Raw genomic sequence first — 23,434 nt, forward strand, 5'->3', positions numbered from 1 at the left:
GCTTGTAGCTGGCACGCCAAATTTTCACTATGCTGCTGAATTACCCTCACTAGGCCCCCTTTCCTTCCTTTACTGACTATGGTAAAATACATAGCTACTATTACAAAAGCAGGAAAAAAAGGACGAGCCAGTATTCAGTGGCAGTTGCATAGCATTGACGTGAAAACTGTAATGTTTATTAGCAGTCCAAGGGACAGGGCCATGTGGAACACTCCCTCAGCCCCAGCCTACTCCGTCATAGTATCTTTCACAAGAAACACAAGGGGCAGCAAAAGGGGGAATTTCCCAACCAATGTGACCCAGATAGAATGACATAGAGGATGCGAAAAATAAACTGAAGCTTGAGTGTTAAGAAGATGTGTGTGCCTGTCTTTCCCACTTGCTAACTCCCTGTTTTTTCTGTGTCCCTGTGTCTGAAGCTGAAATTTACAGGACTAGTAAGCACTACTTGACACTAAATCCACATCCCCATAAATCTAATGTACCAGCTATGCCTTTTTTATGTTAACTTTTACAGAAACACACATAAACAAACAATTTGTCTTGTTTCTGGCATTAGACTGAGCATGACGTCTGTGTTATAAAGTTATTTCATAAACGCTACATACTGTACTGAACTAAACATGCTGCTATTGACCTTTTCTCTATGCTGTACACTGTTACAAAGCTCACCTTAGAGATGTCGCTCAAGTCAATTTAAGACTGATGAGTGCACCTTTCATTATGCCTAATGACTTCTTTCCCCCGTACAATTTATTTTCTACACACTTGGTTGGGTGGCCCTTATATCTTTGCAAACTGACTCTGGCTGCCCTTCAATCGCAATTCATTCTTATTTGTGCCACTTCTTTAATTCTCTCTTAACCTCCCTCCAACACCTTTTTAACAGTTGTTTAAGAGACTAAATGCATGTTACACAATGAAGGTGCACCTAAAAACTGCCAGCTCTCTGTCTGAGCCATTTGCAATAAAAAGTGCATATCATAATGTAAGTTAGTCTTGCATGTAGGACTGAAACAGCAATATCACTAATATTTTACCATCTATATCAGATAACATTTCAAATAGATTCAATTGTAAGACCAGGAAAACAGGAACGGTTCGTATAAATTGTTTAAAACATACAGAGTTCTAAGAATTTACATAAATTACACATTTTTTAAACTGTAACTCATTAAACTCACCTAGTGCTGGAGCAAGAGCTGCCATGTTAGGGTCGAGATGAAACCCTCCAAGCAAGAATTGGGCATCAGCTCCAGAGGGGTCCATCTTAAGACCTGGAGGCAGGCTCATGTTTTGGGTCAAGTAGTACTGGTATAGCTCAGCCTCTGATGGTGAAGGCATGGCCCCTAGACCAAGCCGGCCGTGCTGCATTTGGGACATGTTCTGCTGAAGCAGCATCATATTGTGCATGTGTTTCTCGCTTGTCATGTGGATGCGCAGGTTACGTGCTACATTGGTCTCATAGTCGCACACCTCACATCGCCAAGTGGGTTTGCTTTTTGGTTTTGTGGGTGAAGGGGCACCACAAGGTCCTGTCATGTGGGTAGAGGACTGGGCTGGATGATGGTGGTGACTTGGATGATGGCTGCCAGGCTGTGAAGCTGAAGAAACAGGCACCACCCCACCTGGCGCATGTCCAAACACCTGCTCCCCAGCGGTTGGAATAGTTCCTCCGTTTTGTAACGTCTGCATGTTGTTAAGATGCTTGTCAGACTGCATATGGATGCTTAGGTTACCTTTGGTGGTAGTGGAATAGTTGCAGACCTCACAGCGGAAGGGCTTATAGCCGCAAGTGTAGCTCTCCCCACGGGCAAGGCGAGGATGACTCTGCCCACTGCTGCAGTACACACAAGAGCCTCCAGAGTCAGGGTGCTTCTCCTTCATGTGGGCCTCCAAGGTCTGCTGGTATTTGTAGTGCCAGTTGCACTTGGGACATTTTAGTGTCTTACACGAATTTCGTGAGTGCATCATGGTCATATGGCCACCCAATGAGCGAGAAGAGCCTAAGACAGTATCACACTTTGGGCACTCTACCCCACTTCCTCCACTGCCCCCAGCCCCATGGTTCTGGGTGCATTCACTTATTCCTGACAAGTCACAAGCAGCTGTGTGATGGAGGTGTGTGTGGGCATTGGGCGAAGGGTGTAGGTGGTGGTGATGGTGGTGAAGGTGGTGGTGGAGGAGGGCACCGTTGTCCTCATCTCCCTCTGCTGGGCATTCATTTGGTTCAGGAGCTGTGGCACTATCTCGATTGGCACTTTCCTCAGCAGCAGCATTAGAGGCAAGAGGGGAGGACGTGCTCGCAGTGGAGCATGCGGCCCCATCCTCTTCACCCCCTCTGCCAGCAACTGCCGCCATTGCCATGGGTACTGTAGACCCCTGGCAGTTAAAGCTCAGAGGGAGTTCTGAAGTCCTCCCTCCACCGTCTGCAGCCATCCCGTCCTCTGCTCCTCTGATAGATGAAGAGGACATGGAAGCAGAGAATTTGCTGCTAAGTGCGGGGCTGGCTGCAGAAAGACAAGCAGAAGGCTGGAGAGCGCTACTAGGCATTAATAAAGGAGATTTGGAGATGCTTTGGTTTGAGACAGCCGATTCCCCCACAAATCTACCACTGCTGCTGCTACTTCCACTACAGGCCACCGCAGTGCCTTCATCCTCTACCTCTTCATCCTCTTCTTCTAAAAGAAGCTCATCCTCTTCATCTGAGGGCATCTCCTCACCAGGAAGCAGAGTCTTTCTTTCACAGATTTCTGCATCCCCATCCTCCCCTCTATGAGTCCCCTCTTTCCCCACAGACCCCTCTGTTCTCCTACCCTGTGGCTTGGACAGAGTGCTGGAGTCTTTGGCTGGGCCTGGGGTTGAGGTAAGGGAGGATGCTTTGGGGCTGCCTAGCCCCCCCAGTGTGAGAAGGGCTTGTTGCTGAAGACCCGAGTCAGAGTCTTTGTTAAGGAGGCTCTCACCTCCCTCACTACTGCTGCCCCCTTCTAAATGAACCCCACTGAACGTGCCATAGAAGCTCTGGCCTGAGTTCATGGGCACTAGGGTAGGTGGTGGAGGAGAGTTCTTATTTTTTGGTTCTAGGAAGCTAATGAGTGGCTCTTTGTCTTTCCCGATGCCCTGTATAATGGCCGATGCATGCTTGTGGCCTAAAAGTCTGCGCTCGTCCTCACATAGAGTCATGCGATGGTCATGGACTGCATGAGTGACAAAGGAGCGTGCGTAGCCAAAAGACAACTTGCAAAGGAAACACATGAGGATGGGCTTGCCTTTGCCATAAAGGGCCAGACCATCAAATTTGGAGAAATCCACGTTGTTGGGAACATCTTTGGATACACAGGACTTCTTGGCAGACCCGTCGCTGTTCAGGTAATCCTTGTTGCTTTTGTGCCGCACATCAAAGACGCGGAAACTGTGCAGGACAGGACTGAAGCCTGTCAGGGTTGAGGTATTGGGGAAACCTTGGTCTGAGGAGCCGAACCATTTTCCGAAAGACGAGGCTATATGGAACGTGTTGATGATCTGAGGGTACACTGAAGAAGTTCCCACAGGTTCCCCTGGCTTTCCCCCACTAGTGAGAGAGTTTGAGGGGAGCAGGCCTGGTTCCATGCTCCCATCACTTTGGATCAGCTGGCTGAGACTCTCCACAATGTAAGCAGAGCCATCAGGCTGGTAGACTATCTCTCCAGCCAGGTTTTCCACATCACTACTTTCCTCTTCTTCCTCTTCTTCTCCTTCTTCACTCCCACTCTCCGTGGCACCCCTCCGATGGGAGGGCTGTTGCCGCATGAGCATGGGCATTCCCCCTCCACTTGGCACCATAGGTACTCCAGGGAAGGGTTGCAGACTAGGGAAACAGCTGTCAATCTCCATTTCATCCAAGTCTTCCAAGTCTTCGTCCTCTTCTCCACAGCTTACTCCCTCTTGCTCTTCCTCCTCTAACCCCTCTCTTTTGAGGTGCAGCTGTCTGGAAGTGGAGTTATCACTGGGAGCCTGTGACAATGTTTGCTTCTGCTGCTCTCTCAGAGCCTCGCAGTGTGTGCTGGGATTCTGGATCTGGGTGGAATGGGGGGCAGAGAGAGAGAGGGACTCCAAGGAAGGGGATTGGTTGCAAGGTGGAACCTTTGCGTTGGGATGATCGTTCCAGGGTTGTGGATGGTGCTGCTGGGAGGTGGCGGAGGAGCCAAGCCCATCGTCTGTCCCAGAAACCACGGGAGACTCACAGCTTTCCATGCTGATGCCTACATGAGGCGTTCATCGCATCCAGGCCTGCAGAGAAAAAAAAAAGAAAAAGAGACAGGATTAAATCACTGCTTAAAATGTATACTAAGAGAAAAAACTCCATTATAGAAACCTTTAATGCTTTTCTTTCATTGTTTCTATTCAACTAATTTTCAGACGTGCAATGCTGAACATTTGACCACACATAAAAAGCATCTTGATAAATGGTAAAGCTATGTACAGAAAGGGGACTAGATTAATGTATAGTAGATTAGATGAGAAACAAAAGTGTGAGATATAATGGTGGAAAATGACAGAGTGCTCATTAGGTTAGATTAGGTACTTAAACACAATACCTCAGACAAGCACTAATAAGGCAGCTCAGATGCCTCATCCTGTCATATCAGCCAGTTACCATCTTTTATCTAGACCTTCCACACAACACCCAGAATCTGTTATGTTCCCAATACTGCATACATTTTTTTTAATTAACGTTGGGTTTGAGAAACACAGTAACAGTATAACTTAATGGACAAAAAAGCTCCATTGTGCTGCTAATTAGACACAGTGAAACCCGCCATCAGCACATGATCCATCTCACACCCGCAGAAAGAACTGAAGGTTACAAAAATATATTAGCCACGCTGTTTGAAGACCTCCATTATAGAGAGATCCCACACACAGAACACACTGCACGACTATAACATGTTCATAAGATGCAATTAGTTGATGAAGATATGCTTTATACAGCAAGCATTTATAAACCTATAAACACAAAAAACATTTAAAAAAAAGATTGGTTTATATTTTTAATTCTGAAAAGCAAAAGCAATGTTGGCTCTCCAAAAGCAGCCATGTATAGATCCAGCTTCCAATAACCTCACTACTCATCCTGGTTTCAGACCATCCTCCTGTCTCTGAAATAATAAATGAGGGCTGAACTTTTTAAGGGTAGTGCTGCCTGGAGCAACGAAAGAGCCATAAGCAGGCCACAATTTCAAGCAGGCGATAAAGGAGATAAAATGATAGCGAAAGATACTGCTGAGCTAATAATTTTAATAAAGGGATGCAGGCAGCATTGATTAAAGGGGGCAACCAGACTGAAACCAATAACTCTGGCCTGCCCTTTCACCCTCCATTGCTGAATATTACATGAGCAAAGTTTCCCGGCAGCACGCTAACCTCAGCGTCCTGTCTGATTAGCAAATTCACTGCCTCTGCTTGATTTATTTACTTATTTACTTAGGAATGCAAATTTCAGCACTGATCAGACACTGAGTCTGCAGCCCCACCCCCAACAAACGTATTAATGTGAGCGTGTTGGGCTGGGGAGCCTGATAATGTTTGACTCCCAATTCATGAATGTCTGATGAAAATTTGACACCCCTCAATTCAACCCACAGACCACCCTCTCCCTCCCCCTTCCATCCAAATCACTTCAAACAATGACAGTTTATTTTTATTACTATTGCACACAATGGCAATGCATTAATTACGATGGCTTCATACAAAATAATTTTATTTAAATTTCCCCACAATTATTAGGAACAGCTCTTCTATTGGAACAGCTCCGTTTCTTCATCTTCCCTAGAATGAATAACATTTTTAAGGGTCTAAACATGCCCGAAACTCCAAAAACTTCGCACACGCACCAGAAGTGGTGAAAATGTATGTTTGTTATAGGTTTTGGAAGTGGGTGTGGCAAAATGACTCGACAGCGCCACCTATGCACATTTGGCGGAGTGGCCCCCGAGCTACGTTTCAAGCACATGTATGAAAACTGGCACATGCGTCAAATATGTCAATACCTACAAAAAAGTCTCTTGGAGAAAAATCTCAAACCCAACAGGAAGTCGGATATTTTTAACAAACATATCGTTTTACTTTAACGAACTCCTTCTAGGGATTTTATCAGATCAACAACAAAATTGGGTATTGTCATTCTTGGCGATATAAAATTCTAGATCTAGATTAAATATCTAGGCTGCGTCCGAAATACGTCCGACTGCATTTGAATTTAAATGTACTACTCGGCCGTTAGAAAATTACGTTCTATACAGTATGAATGTCAGTAGTACGAATGGAACTCGGACGTACTACATCCGCCATTTTGTCATCATCATGTGACCTACCCGTGTCAGTTACGTCTCTTCACTCCCATTCATGAGTTATCTCGTGGTGCATCATGGGATATCGTAGCATTGATCCGATGTGCACTTCAGAATCTCGCCGGAAGTAGGTCATCCGGTTACTTCTCACAAACTGTTTTACTCTTTAGTGTACTATAAAGTATAGAAGAATGCAATTTCAGATGTAGCTCTAGAATCGTCGTAGGTGGCCTCACAAACTTGACGTTTCGCCATGAAACAGGAAGTTATTATAACTAAGGTGTGCATTGTGTGATCTGCCTCAAAATCCACACGTTTGATAAGAGTCCTGACCTGAACATGTTTACATGCCAATATCCAGTTACAGTCATAGTGCCACCTGCTGGCAACAGGAAATAGCATGTTTTACATTATTACAAACTCCTAGAAATGTTTTTAGATCAAAACCAAATCCTTTCAGTGTAATCCAAAGGCCTTTCTTATGTTTAATTGTGAAGATCTAGAGTTTTCGTCGAAGGGCATGTCTGTGGCGGACTGACAACATTAGTGTTTCGCAATAGGTAGGAACAACTAATAATTTAACCACACAATGTCCGATCTGCCTGAAAATTCAGGTCCAATAGATTCCTCTCCTGAAGACATCTACATGCCAATATTGAGTTACAGTCATAGCGCCGCCTGCTGAAAGAAGGAAGTTTGGCATAAATCAATGAATTTGTCAGTTTTGTAAATATTTATCAGCTTAAATTAATATTGTCTGCTGTTCTGTGTCATCCTAAGGCCACCGGGTGAAGGTGAGCACGAGTGCAAGGTCCCTTTTATTACAGCTTGCAGTTTAATTGTTATTCTTGTATAATAATAGGACTATGACAATGTGTGCTTATTGACTATTAAAACATGAAAATTAAGAGTTATGAACAGTTAATGCAATGTTAGACTGCTTCTCTGTCAATCCAATACAAAAAGAGGTTCAGCAAGTCAATCAGAAACGATAAACAAATTACACTGACAGGAAAAGTCCAAAAATAACATTCCAGTAACCTGTTCTGATTACCCCCCCCCCCCCACCCCCAAACACTACCGCAGCATTATGGGATGTAAAAGATGAACTACAGGACTACTTAAACTGCTAAACATAAACAGCTTAAAGATTACAACACGGGCAATCACAAATGGTCATTCCTGAAAATCTGCCATAATGCGCTTTTCATTTAAAGCAAACGAGATGGGTTCCTTTAAAGAATTAAACAGTTCTACAGAGTGGCGGCCCAAGCTGTCTGGGTGCGTCTACTGCTTACAGAAAACAGGATTGCCCTTTAAAATGGAGATGCTCTAATTCAATAACCTGCAGTGGTTACTGATGTGCAATAGGATTTTCTGGAGTCTGCCAGTCGCAGATGGGCGGGCAGATATAATGTAGTTTGTTCGCTCAAGGTCTGCTTCCGAAGTGACACCTGTTTAAAGAAGGGAATCTTTAATCTCTCTTCTGCACTAACGAAGGCTCAGGCAGACAAGCGGACGCATACTGAGTTAACAACAGGAAATGCATATTAGGCCGACTTCTCACTCTGCTCAAGAGCCTTGTGCAGTGTAATGTAAAATAAAATGTAATGCCACTTCTGACAAGTCAAACACTTCATAGAGTGCACAGCATAAACACGTTTCTCAGTGAATATACACTACCGGTCAAAAGTTTGGGGTCAGTAGGATTTTTAAATGTTTTAAAATAAGCCTAGTGGTTAGTGCGCTGACATATGGTGCAGTAGCACATCAGGGCGTCCCAAGTTCGAATCCCCGCTCAAGGACATTTCCCTACCCTGCCCCCCTCTCTCTCTCTCCAACTTCGCTTCCTGTCTCAATACTGTCCTATGTAATAATAAATAAATAAATAACTGTTCAAAAGTAGTTTATAATTTATTCCAGTGATTTTAATGATTACTTTTCAGCTTCAAAACTCCAGTCTTCAGAGTTCCTTCAGAAATCACTCTAATATTAATTATTATTACTATTATAATAATACTAATAATAATTACTATTATTAATTGTAAAAGCAATAATGACTGGAGTAATCATTTCATTTGAAACTACATACAATAAGTATAAATATATATTTAATAAATAAGTATTTAATAATTTAACTTTTTTATATATTTAATAAATGCCGCCTTGATGAACAGATACATTTTCTTTAAAAAAAAAACATGAAAAAAAGCAAAAACCGACCCCAAACTTTTGTTTTATTATTTTATAATGTTAATTTATTATATTATGTTTCTTTATCAAAACATCATTTATTTAAATTACAAACATATTAATTTGGGTGTACTAACTTTTGGACAATGATTATACTTGCCAACACGTTTTTCCCGGGAGTCTCCCGTATTTCAGACCCATCTCCTATTTTGTTCCGTGTCCCGGAAAACTCCTGGAATTTAACCCCCACAACCAACCGGTACAACTGGTACAGTCAACTGGTACAATCTAAAACACCCCCGGATCACCAACATTGGAGTAATGTCGGATCGCAGCGGGCGGCTGCCTGTAAAACCTGGTGCAAAACCGCCATCAACCCCTCCATCCATCCAGGTGGATGCTGCACACTGGTGGTGAATGAGGAGTATCCCCCCAATGTGAAGTGATTTGAGTGTACAGAAAAGCGCTATATAAATGTAAGGAATTATTATTATTATTATTATTATTATTATTATTATTATTATTATTATTATTATTATTATTATTATTATTATTATTATTGTTGTTGTTGTTATTATTATTATTATTATTATTATTATTATTGTTATTATTAATAATATTATTATTATTATTGTTATTATTATTATTATTATTATTGTTATTATTATTATTATTATTATTATTATTATTATTATTATTAATATTTTTATTATTGTTGTTATTATTATTATTATTATTATTATTATTATTATTATTATTTTAAAGGCCTCATCTTCATTAAAACTCCTCTATTAAGCTGTAAGACAGGAATTTCGGGGTTTCTCAGAAGAACTCAAATTCAGCACAGTAGAAAACATTTTCACTTAACCTGCCAAACTAAATAGATACGATTTTTTTTACCGATAAAAAGAGCAGTAGATAATGAACAGTTTCACTGGAAGCTAGATCTGGATGTCATTTAGAAGGGATTGAAAATCAGATATGTTTTTATTTATGGGCCTTTTCATTTGGTGGGATTTACTGGCTGAGCAAGAAGGGAATTAAAGGCTAAGGACTCGTCTGATTATAAGCACGCACAATCACCTGCCCATGGGCCAGGCCTCCAGAGGCCCAGCGCTCCCTACACTCTCCTGGGGAATTAACTCCTGCTCGGCCCCAGCTGAGTACCGCCACGGGGTGCACTTTGACCTCAACCCCCAGCACCCCTCAATATGCAAGGAACGTATGCTATCAGACTAAGAAAAAAAGCTACTTCGTCACCTCCCTGTGGTCTGAAGAAGGCCCTGTTTTTCTTTTCCCATCTCCCGCCAGATCTAGCCATCACACAGGCTGGCCACTACAGGGTTAGGGCGCTTATTGAAAAATCAATGGCATAAATGCTAGGCAAGTTACAGGAAGATGTGGGAAGGGAAAGTTCCTATTGATAAAGCAGGGAGGGCCTTCTGATACTGCACAAGTGGATGTTATTTATTGAAACGGAGTTGGTTCAAAGAAATTGAAGGCTAATGGCAAATGTATATGTACAGAAACTGACTGAATTCATTACATTATTATCATCACTCTTCAATTTCTTAAAGTTACAATATTATCACTCCCAAAGAGGTGTTAGTAGTGAAGTGTAGTGTAGTGAGTCTGGATTTTGTTTAGTTAAAGATAAAATAGGCATTCAGGCTTAAGACATAAGGCTTTAGAAACTTAAATGTTAGCAAGTTTGAATTTTTCTGTAGTAGTATTATATTTCTGGGCACAGTGGGTAGCACTGTCACCTCACAACAAGAATGTCGCAGGTTTCAGCCCCGGCTGGATCAGTTGGCATTTCTGTGTTCATTTGCATGTTCTCCCAGTGTTCGTGTGGGTTTCCTCCAGGTGCTCTTGTTTCCCCCACTGTCCAAACACATGCACTATAGGTGAATTGGGTAAGCTAAATTGCCCGCAGTGTATATGTGTATGTCCTGGTCCTACAGGTTGCAGGTTGAGTATTTGGATAACGACCCACCTCGTAAAAATTAGATGTTACGAAACACCAACATGGTGCAGCTAAGTATCAACTTAGATATAAACGGCCCTGGGAGTAAGTACTGTAAGTATTATATTTCCAAAGTTATTATGAAGCATTCTGGGATGTTTTTTGTATCTAGTTTTTGAGTGATTTTTGTTTGCATGTGTTTTAGGCCCGCTCGGAATCTGTGTGGGCAGAAATCCTCAAATTTCCACAGATTTCAGCAGAATTATATCCCATTATTGAGTCTATGTATTTAATTGTGTAAATGTGTGTGAATTTATTCAGATTTTAAACTAATTTCTCAAATTTTATCAATTTTAGCAATATTAAAATGTACATTTGATTTATTTACAATACAGTTTGTAAAGTAATATTTTATATATATATATATATATATATATATATATATATCTTTATCTATATATGTCTTTTAGTAGATCTATTATATGAGAGACTTGATTGTTTACCAAATAAGTGGATCTAATTGGATTATGCATCGTAATAATTAAATAAAACTTAAAATGTTTTTAAAAATATGATTACATTTTTAGTTATGATACTCCTAAAATCATTCCTCATAAATCCACAAAAAAAAAAATTCACAAAATTTTCAGCAAAAATAACAAAAAATGTCTGCAGATTCTGTCTGGCCCTAGTCATGATGCTACTGCCATAATTTAATTGGCCCTGGCAGGATTATTAAAGTTTTAAACTTAAACTTACAATTCAATAAGTACATATTACTGTATGTTATCAAATGATTTACTGCCAATTTGTCGATGACCTGTAGCTGAATACATATGCATATCACATTTCTTAAAGGGATAGTCACCCAAAAATGTAAATTCTGCCATCATTTGTCATAAGCCTATTTGTGTATCTTTCTTTCTGTTGAACACAAAATGTAACCATTGACTTTCATAGTATTTGTTTTTATTTCTACTATGGAAGCCAATGGCTTCCAGGTTTCTAACATTTTTACAAAATAAGTACTTTTCTGTTCATTATCAAAAGGAAACTCACAAAGAACCACTTGAGGGTGAGTAAATAGTGAGAAAATTTCATTTTTGGGTGAACTACCCCTCCCTTTAAGAACAATTAGGAATATTTCTGCACTAGTGCTCAGTATTAATTATTTCCATTGTTTTATTCTATTGCATGTCACAACCAAAGCAAAACAGCCAATACCAGAAACAAACTATTGCATTAATTACTGGTAATTTAATTAAAGTAAATTAATGAAGTGAGTTACTGTTTAAAAATATTATAATATTACTGATAATGCATAATATGTATGGCTTGTGCCAAGAATGAGGTGTTGATTCTGGAGTGAAAAGCTAAGTAAAACAAAGTTCTATACACAAACATTCATTCATTTTCCTTCAGCTTACTCGCTTATTTATCAGGGGTTGCCACAGTGTAATGAACCGACAACTATTCCAGCATATGTTTTACACAGCGGATGCCCTTCCAGCCACAACCCAATACTGGGAAACACCCATACACACTCACATTCATACACTACGGCCAAATTAGTTCATCCAATTCACCTGTAGCGCATGTCTTTGGAGTGTGGGAGAAACCGGAGCACCAGGAGGAAACCCAATCGAATACTGGGAGAATATGTAAACTCCACACAGAAATGCCAACTGGCTTTGTCAAGACTTAAACCAGTGACTTTCTTGCTGTAAGGCGACAGTGCTAACCACTGAGCCACCGTGCTGCCCCTATACATGAACAATAAATTAATAAATAATTAGCTATATGACTATAAATGGCATCAGCAACCGAATATTATGAGTCTTTAAAAACTCTGCCGAAGTTCCAACTGGTCAGCCGGATTTATTCCAATTCCGAATTATTTAATGAGTCAAGGTAAACAGAGAGACCTGAGAAAATTCTCCAGCTCCTCTTCCTCCTCCGTCCTGAACGTTTAAAGTAGACACAGCGACACTTGGGAGGAGTTGCTGTGTCAGAAGGCAAAAAGTCACCTCAGGTCGATGGCACTCTGGCTGTAAACACAGCTTCCCGTAAAATCAATGATCTTTAGTTCAAGCTATCAGTCTGTGCAACAGAAATAGCAGCGGCTGTGATGAGACCGAGGCTGCGGAGAGAGGGAGGAACAGCGATAGAGAGAAAAAGAGATCATTGCAGCGTGGTTGTGGGTAAGGGATGAGAGAACACAGCTGTGCTGCCAGCACAGCGCTGAAAACGCCGTTTCCCAGCATGCCTCTCTCTCTCCCGGAGCCACAGGCATTAGTGTGTCAGGCTCTACCTGCACGCTGGCACTGGTTAATAGATTATGTTTGTTGTGGAAATGGGAGGTACTCCTCTGTGACTTTATGTAACAGTAAACATCTGCAAACTCATCTGTTACTAATTGGTCTCTGGCCTGAACACAAACGAATTGATTCCGAGGTATCAATAGCGCTCTCTGTTCTGGGGGCTGAAACGGAATCTTGGTGATAATTTTCGCTCTCGGGTAACAGCATAAGATCTGTAAACGCAATCAATGTAGCAAAACAAAGGGAGCAGAAAAATGCTTTCCTGACAAAGCGTGTGACGCAACGTCAGGCCGCTTTTAATGGCATTTATTCAGGCCGTGAAGTCTGGAGCGGTTTCAAAGGGGAATCCACACGCCGGTAAAGTGTCTCATCACTTTTGGTGAGAGCCAAAGAAACAGGCTCCTCGGTGTAATTAGAAGTGGTTAATTAGCTGTGGGTTAATTACTCAGTTCGGAGGGGAAAGCTGGCAAAAAAAGAGCTGGTGGGGTGGTAGAGCGAGGGGAAAGTGGCGAACACGCAGCAGGAAGCTCCCAGTCTCCTGCCAATTAGCAGGCGGCATGGGGGGCTGGTGGAGGAATGGGGCCGAGAGTACAAATGAGCTTCACACCAGCCCACTCGCAGCAACTGAGCTAATACAACACTCAACAAATCCACATTCCCCTATTAAAAATGCATACTGTTGGAGATTCTCCTCGCACTGTTGTTTTTGGTAAGCGCTTCCATTTGCCCAACAGCCACTGCTTTATTCTTAACATTGTTTGCGAAGATAAAGGAAAAAGTTTCACTAGAAAATCCAACGTGCACTGAATATCCAATGCAAAACCAAAACTTTTGATGAAGTGGATGATTTGTCTTCGTTTGTATGATCTGATTCATAAAATGTTTGTATGATCTGATGATGAAACTGAGCCTGTTTTTTTCTTCTTCACTTTGGTCAGTTGGTGAAGTTTGTTCCTCGCCACTGTCGCCACTGGCTTGCTTGATTTGGGACTTGTGAACTTGTAAACCACACTGAACTGAACTTCAACTCTGAAAACTGGACTGATATAGTTTCAATTTACTAGATCTTCTACATTAAGTTGCTTTGACACAATCCACATTGTAAAAGAGTTATAGAAATAAAGATGAATTGAACTGAATTGATTTGCTCATCCCTCAATGAGAGGTAGGGTAAAGCCACGATCACACTACACTTGTCGCCCCATACACTTCTATTTATATACTTGCAAATGCGGCAAACCGGAAACGCAAGCTCATGCGAAAAGTTTCGCAGTTCGCTGTGTTGGAAAGTTCAAGCTTGGTGAACTCTGACCTGTGAAATCGCATCACGTGATTGAGTGAGAACAATAGAAGCTCAAAACATGACCACTCTGTACAGAAATTTAAAATATGGAGCAATCGTTAGCGTTTTTAACGTCTAATCATCTTGTTAACCCTGACTCTTTTCGCAGCTCTGTACGACAGAATTTTGCAAGCTCAAACTCTAGTGAGACCGCTACTTTAGGTGTTGGCGTTGGGTTTGAGGGCACACCTCTTTTTAAAAATCGTACAATTTCATATGAAAGAAATCATACAAATTAGCCACTTTTCTGACAATACGTAAATAGCTAGGATTCCTTGTGAGATCGGTCTGGGAAATCGAAATTGAAAAGAAATTGAAATTATATTAAAGGAAAAGATGTCATTTCTAAAACCGCAAAATATCCTGTTGCAAAGATCAAGCTTGGTGAACTCTGTGAACATCGCATCACGTGATTGCGTGAGACCAATAGAAAATAAACCGTACGTTTTCATACAAAGGATATCATACGAATTAGCCGCTTTTCTGACAATGTGAAAATAGCTATGATTCCTCAGGAGATCAGTCTGGGGAATCTCAAATATTTATAATAATAACACATTAAATAATAATATAAATTATATTAATACTAATAATATGATTAAGGAAAAGATGTAATTTCTAAAACAGCAAAATATCCTGTTGTTTTGACCTCAGCGTAAACGCAAGCTCGTGCGAGAACTCTGACCGGTGAAATAGCATCACGTGATTGCGTGAGACCAATAGAAGGTCAAAACATGATCTTTCTGTACAGAAATCATACGAAGAAATCATACGAATAAGCCACTTTTCTGACAATATGTAAATAGTTAGGTGTCCTCGTGAGATCGGTCTGCAATATTTATTTAAATATAAACAAATTTAAATCGTTACCTTTTTAGCTTTTAACCCACCCCTTTTTGCAGCACCGTACGACAGAATTTTGCAAACCCCAAACTCTAGTGTGACAGCAGCTTTAGGTGTTGGGTTTGAGGGCACGCCTCCTTTGAAAAACCTTACGTTTTCATATTAAAGAAATCACACGAATTAGCCACTTTTCTGGCTTCATGTAAATAGCTACGATTCCTTGTGAGATCGGTCTGGGGAATCTCAAATACTAACAATTATTTGAATAATAATATGAATTATATTAATACTAATAATATGATTAAGAAAAAGATGTCATTTCTAAAACAGCAAAATATCCTGTTTTGGCCTCGGCGTTATCGCAAGCTCATACGAGACCTCTGACCAGTGAAATTGCATCACGTGATTGCATGAGACCAATAGAAGATCAAAACATGACCACTTTGTACAGAAATCATACGAACTAGCCACTTTTCTGACAAATGTAAATAGTTACGTTTCCTCGTGAGATCGGTCTGCAATATTTATTTACTTTTTTTAACTATTTATCTATTTTTTATTTTAAATCGCTACCTTTTTAGCTTAAACCTGCCCCTTTTTTGCAGCACCGTATGACAGAATTTTGCAAACCCCAAACTCTAGTGTGACAGCAGCTTTAGGTGTTGGGTTTGAGGGCACGCCTCCTTTTAAAAACCTTACGTTTTCAATTCAGTCATCCGAATTAGCCACTTTTCTGAAAATATGTAAATAGTTACGTTTTCTCGTGAGATCGGTCTAGGAAATCTAAAATAATAATTAATCCAATCATTTTCCTTCGACTTAGTTCTTTATTTATTAGGGGTCACCACAGCGGAATGAACCACCAACTATTGCAGCATATTTTGTTTTATGCAGCGGATGCCCTTCCAGCTGCAACCCAGTACAGGGAAACACCCATACGTTCTCACATTTACACACACTCACACTATGGTCAATTTAGTTCATCTAATTCACTTACAGAGCATATCTTTGGACTTGTGAGAGAAACCGGAGCACCCGGAGGAAACCCATGCCAACACGGGGAAAACATGTAAACGCACACAGAAATGCCAAGTCGGGACTCGAACCAGCAACCTTCTTGCTGTGAGGCGATAATATGAATGATTATCTTAATAATATAAAAACGAATAAGAATAACATGAATAAGATGAATAAAGATAAGATGTCATATCTAAAACCGCAAAATATCCTGTTGTTTTGGCCTCGGCGTGCTGTCTTTTTCTCTCACTTCTCTTAACAAATCTTACAGGAAAGTAATAGCACATTATTTGCTTCCACCTTCCCCAGTGGTTGGTTCAGATAAAGCTTTGTGTTTTGTAAGTGCATAAATTATCCCAGGGATAAAGGTATTGATGTATAATCAGAGATGGGTGATCATGTTCGTGCTGCAAAAAGCCCTCCATTCACCCCCAGGCACATTGAGTGCGCACAGCAAGCTCCACAACACAGGAGGAGGGAGGAGTGGATAGAACCGACTCGCTCCTCAGAAAGAGAGAGAGAGAGAGAGAGAGTCTGCATTCGACTGTTTACCTTTCGTGAAGAATGTTGTGCCTTCATGTGCCTGCCTGTACACTTTACATTTCTGAACTAGATCAATCCGAACAAACAATTAATTACTGGATGCGTTCTCAACTTGCATGCTGAAGGCATGTTTAAGACATGCTCAGTTTTTTGGAGAAAAAAAAAACAACAAGCTTTAGTAAACAACATACAAACCATAAGAATATGAGATTTTAAATCACTAATGGGTGGGTGGGTATACATATAGCACATATATACTTATTTTAAATGTTATAATATATATGTTTTACTGTTATTGTGAGATAAATAAAGATAAATGTTTGATTTTCAGTTTATCCTGGAATATCGCTCTATGGAGAACCATCAGAAACATTAAAGGGACAGTTTATTCATTCATTCGTTTTCTTTTCGACTTAGTCTCTTTATTAATCAGGGGTCGCCACAGCGGAATGAACCGCCAACTTATCCAGCATATGTTTTACACAGCGGATGCCCTTCCAGCTGCAATCCATCACTGGGAAACATCCATACACACTCATTCACACACATACACTACAGACAATTTAGCTTACCCAATTCACCTACTGTATACCACATGGTTTTGAACTTGTGGGGGCTGGTGGGGGGTAGGGAGGTGGGTTGGGACAGTTGACCCAAAAATAAAAATATGGTGAAAAGGTTTTTTTGTAAAGTGTGTTTCTTTGTGTCCTTGAAAAATAAAGAAGATATTTCTGTAGCTGAAAACCTGTAACCATTGACTCTCATAGTAGGAAAAAACAATACTATAGAGGTCTATGGTTTCCACTTTTCTTCAAATATCGTCTTTTGTGTTCAACAGAATGAATTCGGTCAAACAGGTTTGGAACAAGTGAAGAAAGTGTAAATAATGACCAGATTTTAATTTTTTGGGTGAACTGTCCCTTTAAATAAAGCCAAGACTGTTCTTGTAATTTAAGTTTGCTATTGGTTAGAGCTAGGATATAGTCATTTAACACTATATTTAACTCTGGGATTAGTAAGAGATGATTTAAACCCATAAAAGTCAAGGATAAGTCGTCTTTTAGACAGCTAGGTAAACGTGTGTGTGTGTCTGTGTGTGTGTGTTAAATGCAGCCAGGCCCAAAGGCTTTCATTTTCATTAATTATCAAATCTCCTCTATTAATAGCTCAAGGAAGCGTCTCTCTCTTCTCTTGAGGGAGTGAGACAGAACGAGAGAGACAGACAGATAGAGAAAACATAAAAGTGAGCGTGGAATGCCAGTAGAGAAATATGCAAACTACACAGATTTTTTTTTTCCCCCAAGCACTATGCTTATCTGTCTTGTGAAGAAAAACGATAGTTGACTAGGGTCAGATGGAGAGACTGAGCTCTGTCAACATCTAAATAATGAGACCACCATCCCCTATGCTTCCCTCCGACTCCCTCGTGACATCACTGATTTATTATGCATATAAGAAATATTACATTTCGTCTGCTGTACGGACGCTAGCCCTCTGACTCCCTCTCCCCTTCCTCGATCACTTCCTCCTCGACTTCCTGGTGTCCAAACATCTCCCCCCCTCATACGTACCCTCACTGTTTCATCTCTCCTCTCACTGAGGCTGCAGTTAAGGCAAGTCAACCGCAAACACGGTTGTTAAGATGATCAATACCATTGAAATATTAAACCTTAAAAAGCCGCATTATTGATTGTAAGGCCGATGATAAAACTGTTCATTATCATAATCGCTGAAGCTCTGTGTAAACGCTGGAGAGAGGGACTTCAGCTGCACACAGCACTAGGACACTATGGCTGCATCCCAAATCGCATACTTTTCCTGCTATATATATATATATATATATATATATATATATATATATATATATATATATATATATACATTCATTAGTTCATTTTCTTTTCGGCTCAGTCCCTTTATTATTCCGGTGTCGCCACAGCGGAATGAACCGCCAACTTATCTAGCATGTTTTTACGCAGCGGATGCCCTTCCAGCCGCAACCCATCTCTGGGAAACATCTATACACACTCATTCACACTCATACACTACAGACAATTTAGCCTACCCAATTCACACAGAAACGCCAACTGGCATATATATATATATGTCAGTTGGCGTTTCTGTGTCTGTGTGGAGTTTGCATGTTCTCCCTGCGTTCACATGGGTTTCCTCTGGGGGCTCCGGTTTCCCCCACAGTCCAAAGACATGCGGTACAGGTGAATTTTATATATATATATATATATATATATATATATATATATATATATATATATATATATATATATATATATATATATATATATATATATATATATATATATATATAGTCTGCCCATGTTCCTCTGACCTCTGGCATCAACACGGCAATTGTGCCTACAGCCGTTCTGTAAACCCTAGAGAATGTTGTGCATGAAAATCCCAGTAGATCAGCAGTTTCTGAAATACTCAGTCCAGCCCGTCTGGTACCAACAACCTTGCCACAATCAAAGTCACTTAAATCAACTTTCTTTCCCATTCTGATACTCAGTTTGAACTGCAGCAGATCGTCTTGACCATGTATGCCTAAATGCATTGAGCTGCTGCCATGCGATTGGCTGATTAGAAATTTGCATTACAAGCTGTTGGACAGGTGTACCTAATAAAGTGGCCGGTGAGTATATATATATATATATATATATATATATATATATATATATATATATATATATATATATATATATATATATACAGTATTTGAAAACCAGTTAGTGAGCCAGTAGTATATATATATAAATATATTAAAAATATATATAAAATATATGTATAACAATGGTCCTAACATATTTCCTGTTTTACATTTTTTATTAATATTCATTATTATTTAATTATTCACATTTTGTTAAATAATGTTATGATAGCTGTTTTAACATTAAGTTATGATTGAATCACCTCATGTTACAGTTATGAAATAGTTTGATTTTGGTTTCATATTATGCTATATTGTTTATTTTGTAGTGTTGCGAAAAACATTATTTACGATAATGCTTTCTCATGATTTGGATGACCAATCTGGATGCAGGCAGAAACGTGAATAACATCAAGGTGAAAAAGTTGCAAGCTTGAAAGAAAAATACGTTTTTTTTTAATCAATATTTAACGTTCGGCCTGCAATAATTCAGTTTTTAAAAAGTGCTTTATATTTGATTAATACACATTTATTATTTACATTTTTATAGGGATTTTCACCTTTACAGATGGGACAGTGGAGATTTACAGACAGTAAAGTATGGGGAGCTTAGATAGGGGAAGGATCAGCAAAGGACCTCAAGCCGGGAATCGAACGAGCGACACAGCGCACCTGGATACTGTGTCAACACACTAATCGCTAGGCTATTAGCACCAACTATTTCTACATTCTTAATCAAACATCTAAAAATGTAGGATTTCATACAATTCATTCATGTTGTCCAAACACAAATCGATTAAATTATCTTAAGACTTTTTGAACATTTTTTATTATTATTATTATTTTTTGGAGAGTGTTGACAGGAAAGCATGGGGAGCAGAGAGAGAGGAAGGATCAGCATAGGACCGCGAGGCGGGAATCGAACTCAGGTCGCCGTGAGCACCGGAGTGCATGTGTCGAGGCACTAACCACTACACCACTGGCGCTGAAAAATATTTAGTTGTTCCAACGAAATGTCAGCTCATTTTAAATAAGTAGTTTGAAGAAGTAAAAAAAAAGATAAAAATATGATAAATCTAATTTAATGATCCTTATATATATTTATTTAAATTAGATTTGTATCATATTGCCAGTTCTACCTAGTAATATGTGCGAATTCACATTATCCTAAAAACAGTAGGAGAGAAGTACCCTGTAACCTACTACTACCAGCAAGACTTCACTATTCCATAAGGTTTATGAATGGGAGTAAAGCGACTGACACATGTAGGTCATATAATAATGACAACGTCAACATAGTTGTCCAAATTCCAAAAAATTTCCAAATTCAACATAATTTTCTAGTGCTTGTGAAGTAAATTCAAATTCAAGTGTACACGAATAAGAAAATCTGGGCTCCACGCGATTCCGTTGTGTTGTCTCAACACAGATTAAGTAAGTAAACTTAATTATTTGTACAAATTTAAGTGGATTGAATATAAAACAATTAAGTTGTTCCAAAAAAAACAAGAATTGTGTTAATTCAGCTCATTTTAAATAAGTAGTTTGAACAAGCTGCAAAAATAATTTTGAGTGTAGTAGCTACTCAAGTAGTATGCGATTATGATTTGTTTTCCAGAAGCCTATATGAGACCCTTAGTTGTATTTTTCCACCCTGTAGGGAGGTCATAAAGGATTATTCATGAGTAATGCCACAAACGTGTTGAGCACCTGAGATTCAACTCATGGAATCAACATCAGGCAGGGTGAATAGAGCTTGGATAACCCGCCTCTAATCCAAGGCCTTTTTAACTAATCTGGAAAACAAATACCTCAGTAATGACCAAGTCCTGCACCTGGTAAAACAGAGCGACGGGAGAGACAGCACCTGGAATTAGCCAAATAACCTAAGTAGGGCATTCTTAAAGGTGCAGGCACCCTTTTAGTGCTCTGCTGAAACAAATCCAAGCTATCAGGTGTGCCGAAAGTGACAAGAATCATAAGGCAAGAAGAGAACTCGAAGGCTTCCAAGAGTAAAACTCACAAACGTTCCAATAACTCGCATGCCAGGGCGCTAAGAGTTACAGGGTGCCACAGAAACACTGAGAGGCTAGCAGGCAGAGGAGTCACAGTGAGGCCTGGTGTTTTGTTAAACGTTTAAACCCGAGGAGTGCGATACGATCCTTCTGGATGGCATGGGAGGGCAGACTACGGAGGAAACCTGAGCGAAGAGGGCGACAGCTGTTCTGGGTTCAGGAGTCAGAAAGCAGTTAATGGGGAGGACAGCACGGCGATCTCCTACACGTCCTGCCCCGGACTGGGGTATTCAAATAGCGACCGAGGATCTAATACCGACGCAAAGGCAAGCACGCTCTCACAAACAAGGGGGATTAAAGGGTGTCCCAGTGAAACCATTCTGTGGAAGTGATTTCTCCGCTCTAATTCTTCAGCGGGATATCCTGGATAAATAATTAGAGGCTTTCTTTGAAGAGCGTACACTGCATCTCCATTCACTCTCCACTTCACATTTGCTAAAGTCATTAATGACAACGATTTGGAAGGAGAGTACGGACTTTTGCTCTGGTACACAAATACTTCTTTTATGAGTTCTGGCCCAAATTCCTCTCTGCTTAGTTAAATCTCTTATCCTGGGAAAGAGCCGTGCTCGCTTTAAGCAATAAACCTCAAGGGAGGATGGCTTTCTACTGCACCCCCACCAAACCCGACCCCCTTTAAAGAATTATGGAGTGTTAATAAAGTACAAGGAATAATGTGTTCTTTGGAGAAACAGAGGGAAGCAGAGCCGGAGCGCTGTTAGTGTTGAACATCCGGACATTTAAGAAAAACAAAGAGAACGAAGCAGAGTGAACAAATTACGGATTTTTTTTTTGGTAAAGCATGACCTACAGGTGGGAGTTTGAAGGATTGCTTGAGCAAATTAAAGAGATTCCTACTGATGGCGCTAGCGCTTGAAGCCAAGCTTTTGCAGAGCATCTCCAATTAGGTACACATGCTCTGATTTACAGACAGTGCATTTTTATTGACTGCTACGGAAGCTTAGCAGGCTCATTTTCAGCTGAAACGTAAACAAAAAGGCAGCTGGCAGCTGTAATGACGTTGAAAGCTTCATTTTACACACAACAACCAAATTGTTAAGGTTCGCACTATCATTTTCTAAACTACACACTGCCAATTCACCTGCAGATGGTTCCCTCTGTAACAACTTTCATTATCTAAGTGTATCGTTTTGTGGTATGTAGACACTACCAATAAATCATATCTATAACTACAGACGCCTGCGGTTTATCGCTTTGTACAGACCTAGCCCGCAGTATTTACGAGAAAAAGGGCCAAGGCGAAACGAGCGAAGTGACGTGCATTCTTCCTCAGCAGCGATGAAATGAGTAACTCTCAACAGAGGAAGAGGCCGAGAAAAACACTATGCCAATACAAGTAGTTAAGAGTGTAACAAGGTGGCCTCGAGGCTGGTGCTGAAAGATCCAGATCCTTCAGGCAAAGAGGAACGTCGAAAACATTTAATTGTCTTCCTTTAACTTGTTGAGACACACAACAAACGTTTCGTTTAGCAGGGAATACAGTATGTGAAATTAAGCTGAGTCTCACTTGAGTTTACAAACTGAAAGCTAATTTGATTATATGAAGGGCAATTCACAGGTGTATGACTTGGGGCAGGAAAAAACAAACAAAAAGCAGAAGGCCACACCTAGGTCTAAGACTAAAAGCCTTAAATAAATCAGCCAAATTACTTCTTTTAGTTGACAAATGATTCTTTTTAGGGTCACATAAAGGTCACACGATTCAATAGACCCTTTTCACATTTCCGGGTTTCTCAGTAGCGGAAGTCGTCACAGGTGGGAAACTTAGAGCGCAGTGAATGGCAGAATACAACTAATTTGTTTTCAAACTTATTTGCTGAAATAATAAAAGAAAAACTCAACGATGGTGTTAGACTTTCAGAAAAAGGATAAAAAAGTTGTGTGAGACTGATAACGGCAGACAGAAGTGAGAACAACGTCAAATTTACTGTCCTGCCTCATAAATGCTGCATTAGAAATGCCTCGCACAATCGGTAATTCGTTTTTCGTAATTTGAAGCGAAGATGATATAATACATACAGCTGAAGTCAGAATTATTAGCCCCCATTTTAATTTTAATTTAATTTCCCAAATGATGCTTAACAAAGCAAGAATATTTTCACAGTATGTCTGATAATAT

General features: G+C 40.1%; 1 protein-coding gene across 3 annotated transcripts in view; it reads right to left on the reverse strand.

Annotated features, from left to right (window-relative positions):
• Window positions 1-23,434, reverse strand: part of zfhx3b (zinc finger homeobox 3b) — a 256,343-nt gene that overhangs the window by 146,281 nt on the left and 86,628 nt on the right. For all 3 annotated transcript variants that reach the window (XM_056462386.1, XM_056462387.1, XM_056462385.1), the window contains exon 2: window positions 1,185-4,269. In XM_056462386.1, coding sequence (XP_056318361.1) covers window positions 1,185-4,233 — 3,049 coding nt within the window. In that variant the 5' untranslated portion in view covers window positions 4,234-4,269. The remainder of the gene's footprint in view (window positions 1-1,184; window positions 4,270-23,434) is intronic.

This window comes from Danio aesculapii, chromosome 7, assembly GCF_903798145.1.
Source record: "Danio aesculapii chromosome 7, fDanAes4.1, whole genome shotgun sequence".
NCBI classification, from domain to species: Eukaryota; Metazoa; Chordata; class Actinopteri; order Cypriniformes; family Danionidae; genus Danio; species Danio aesculapii.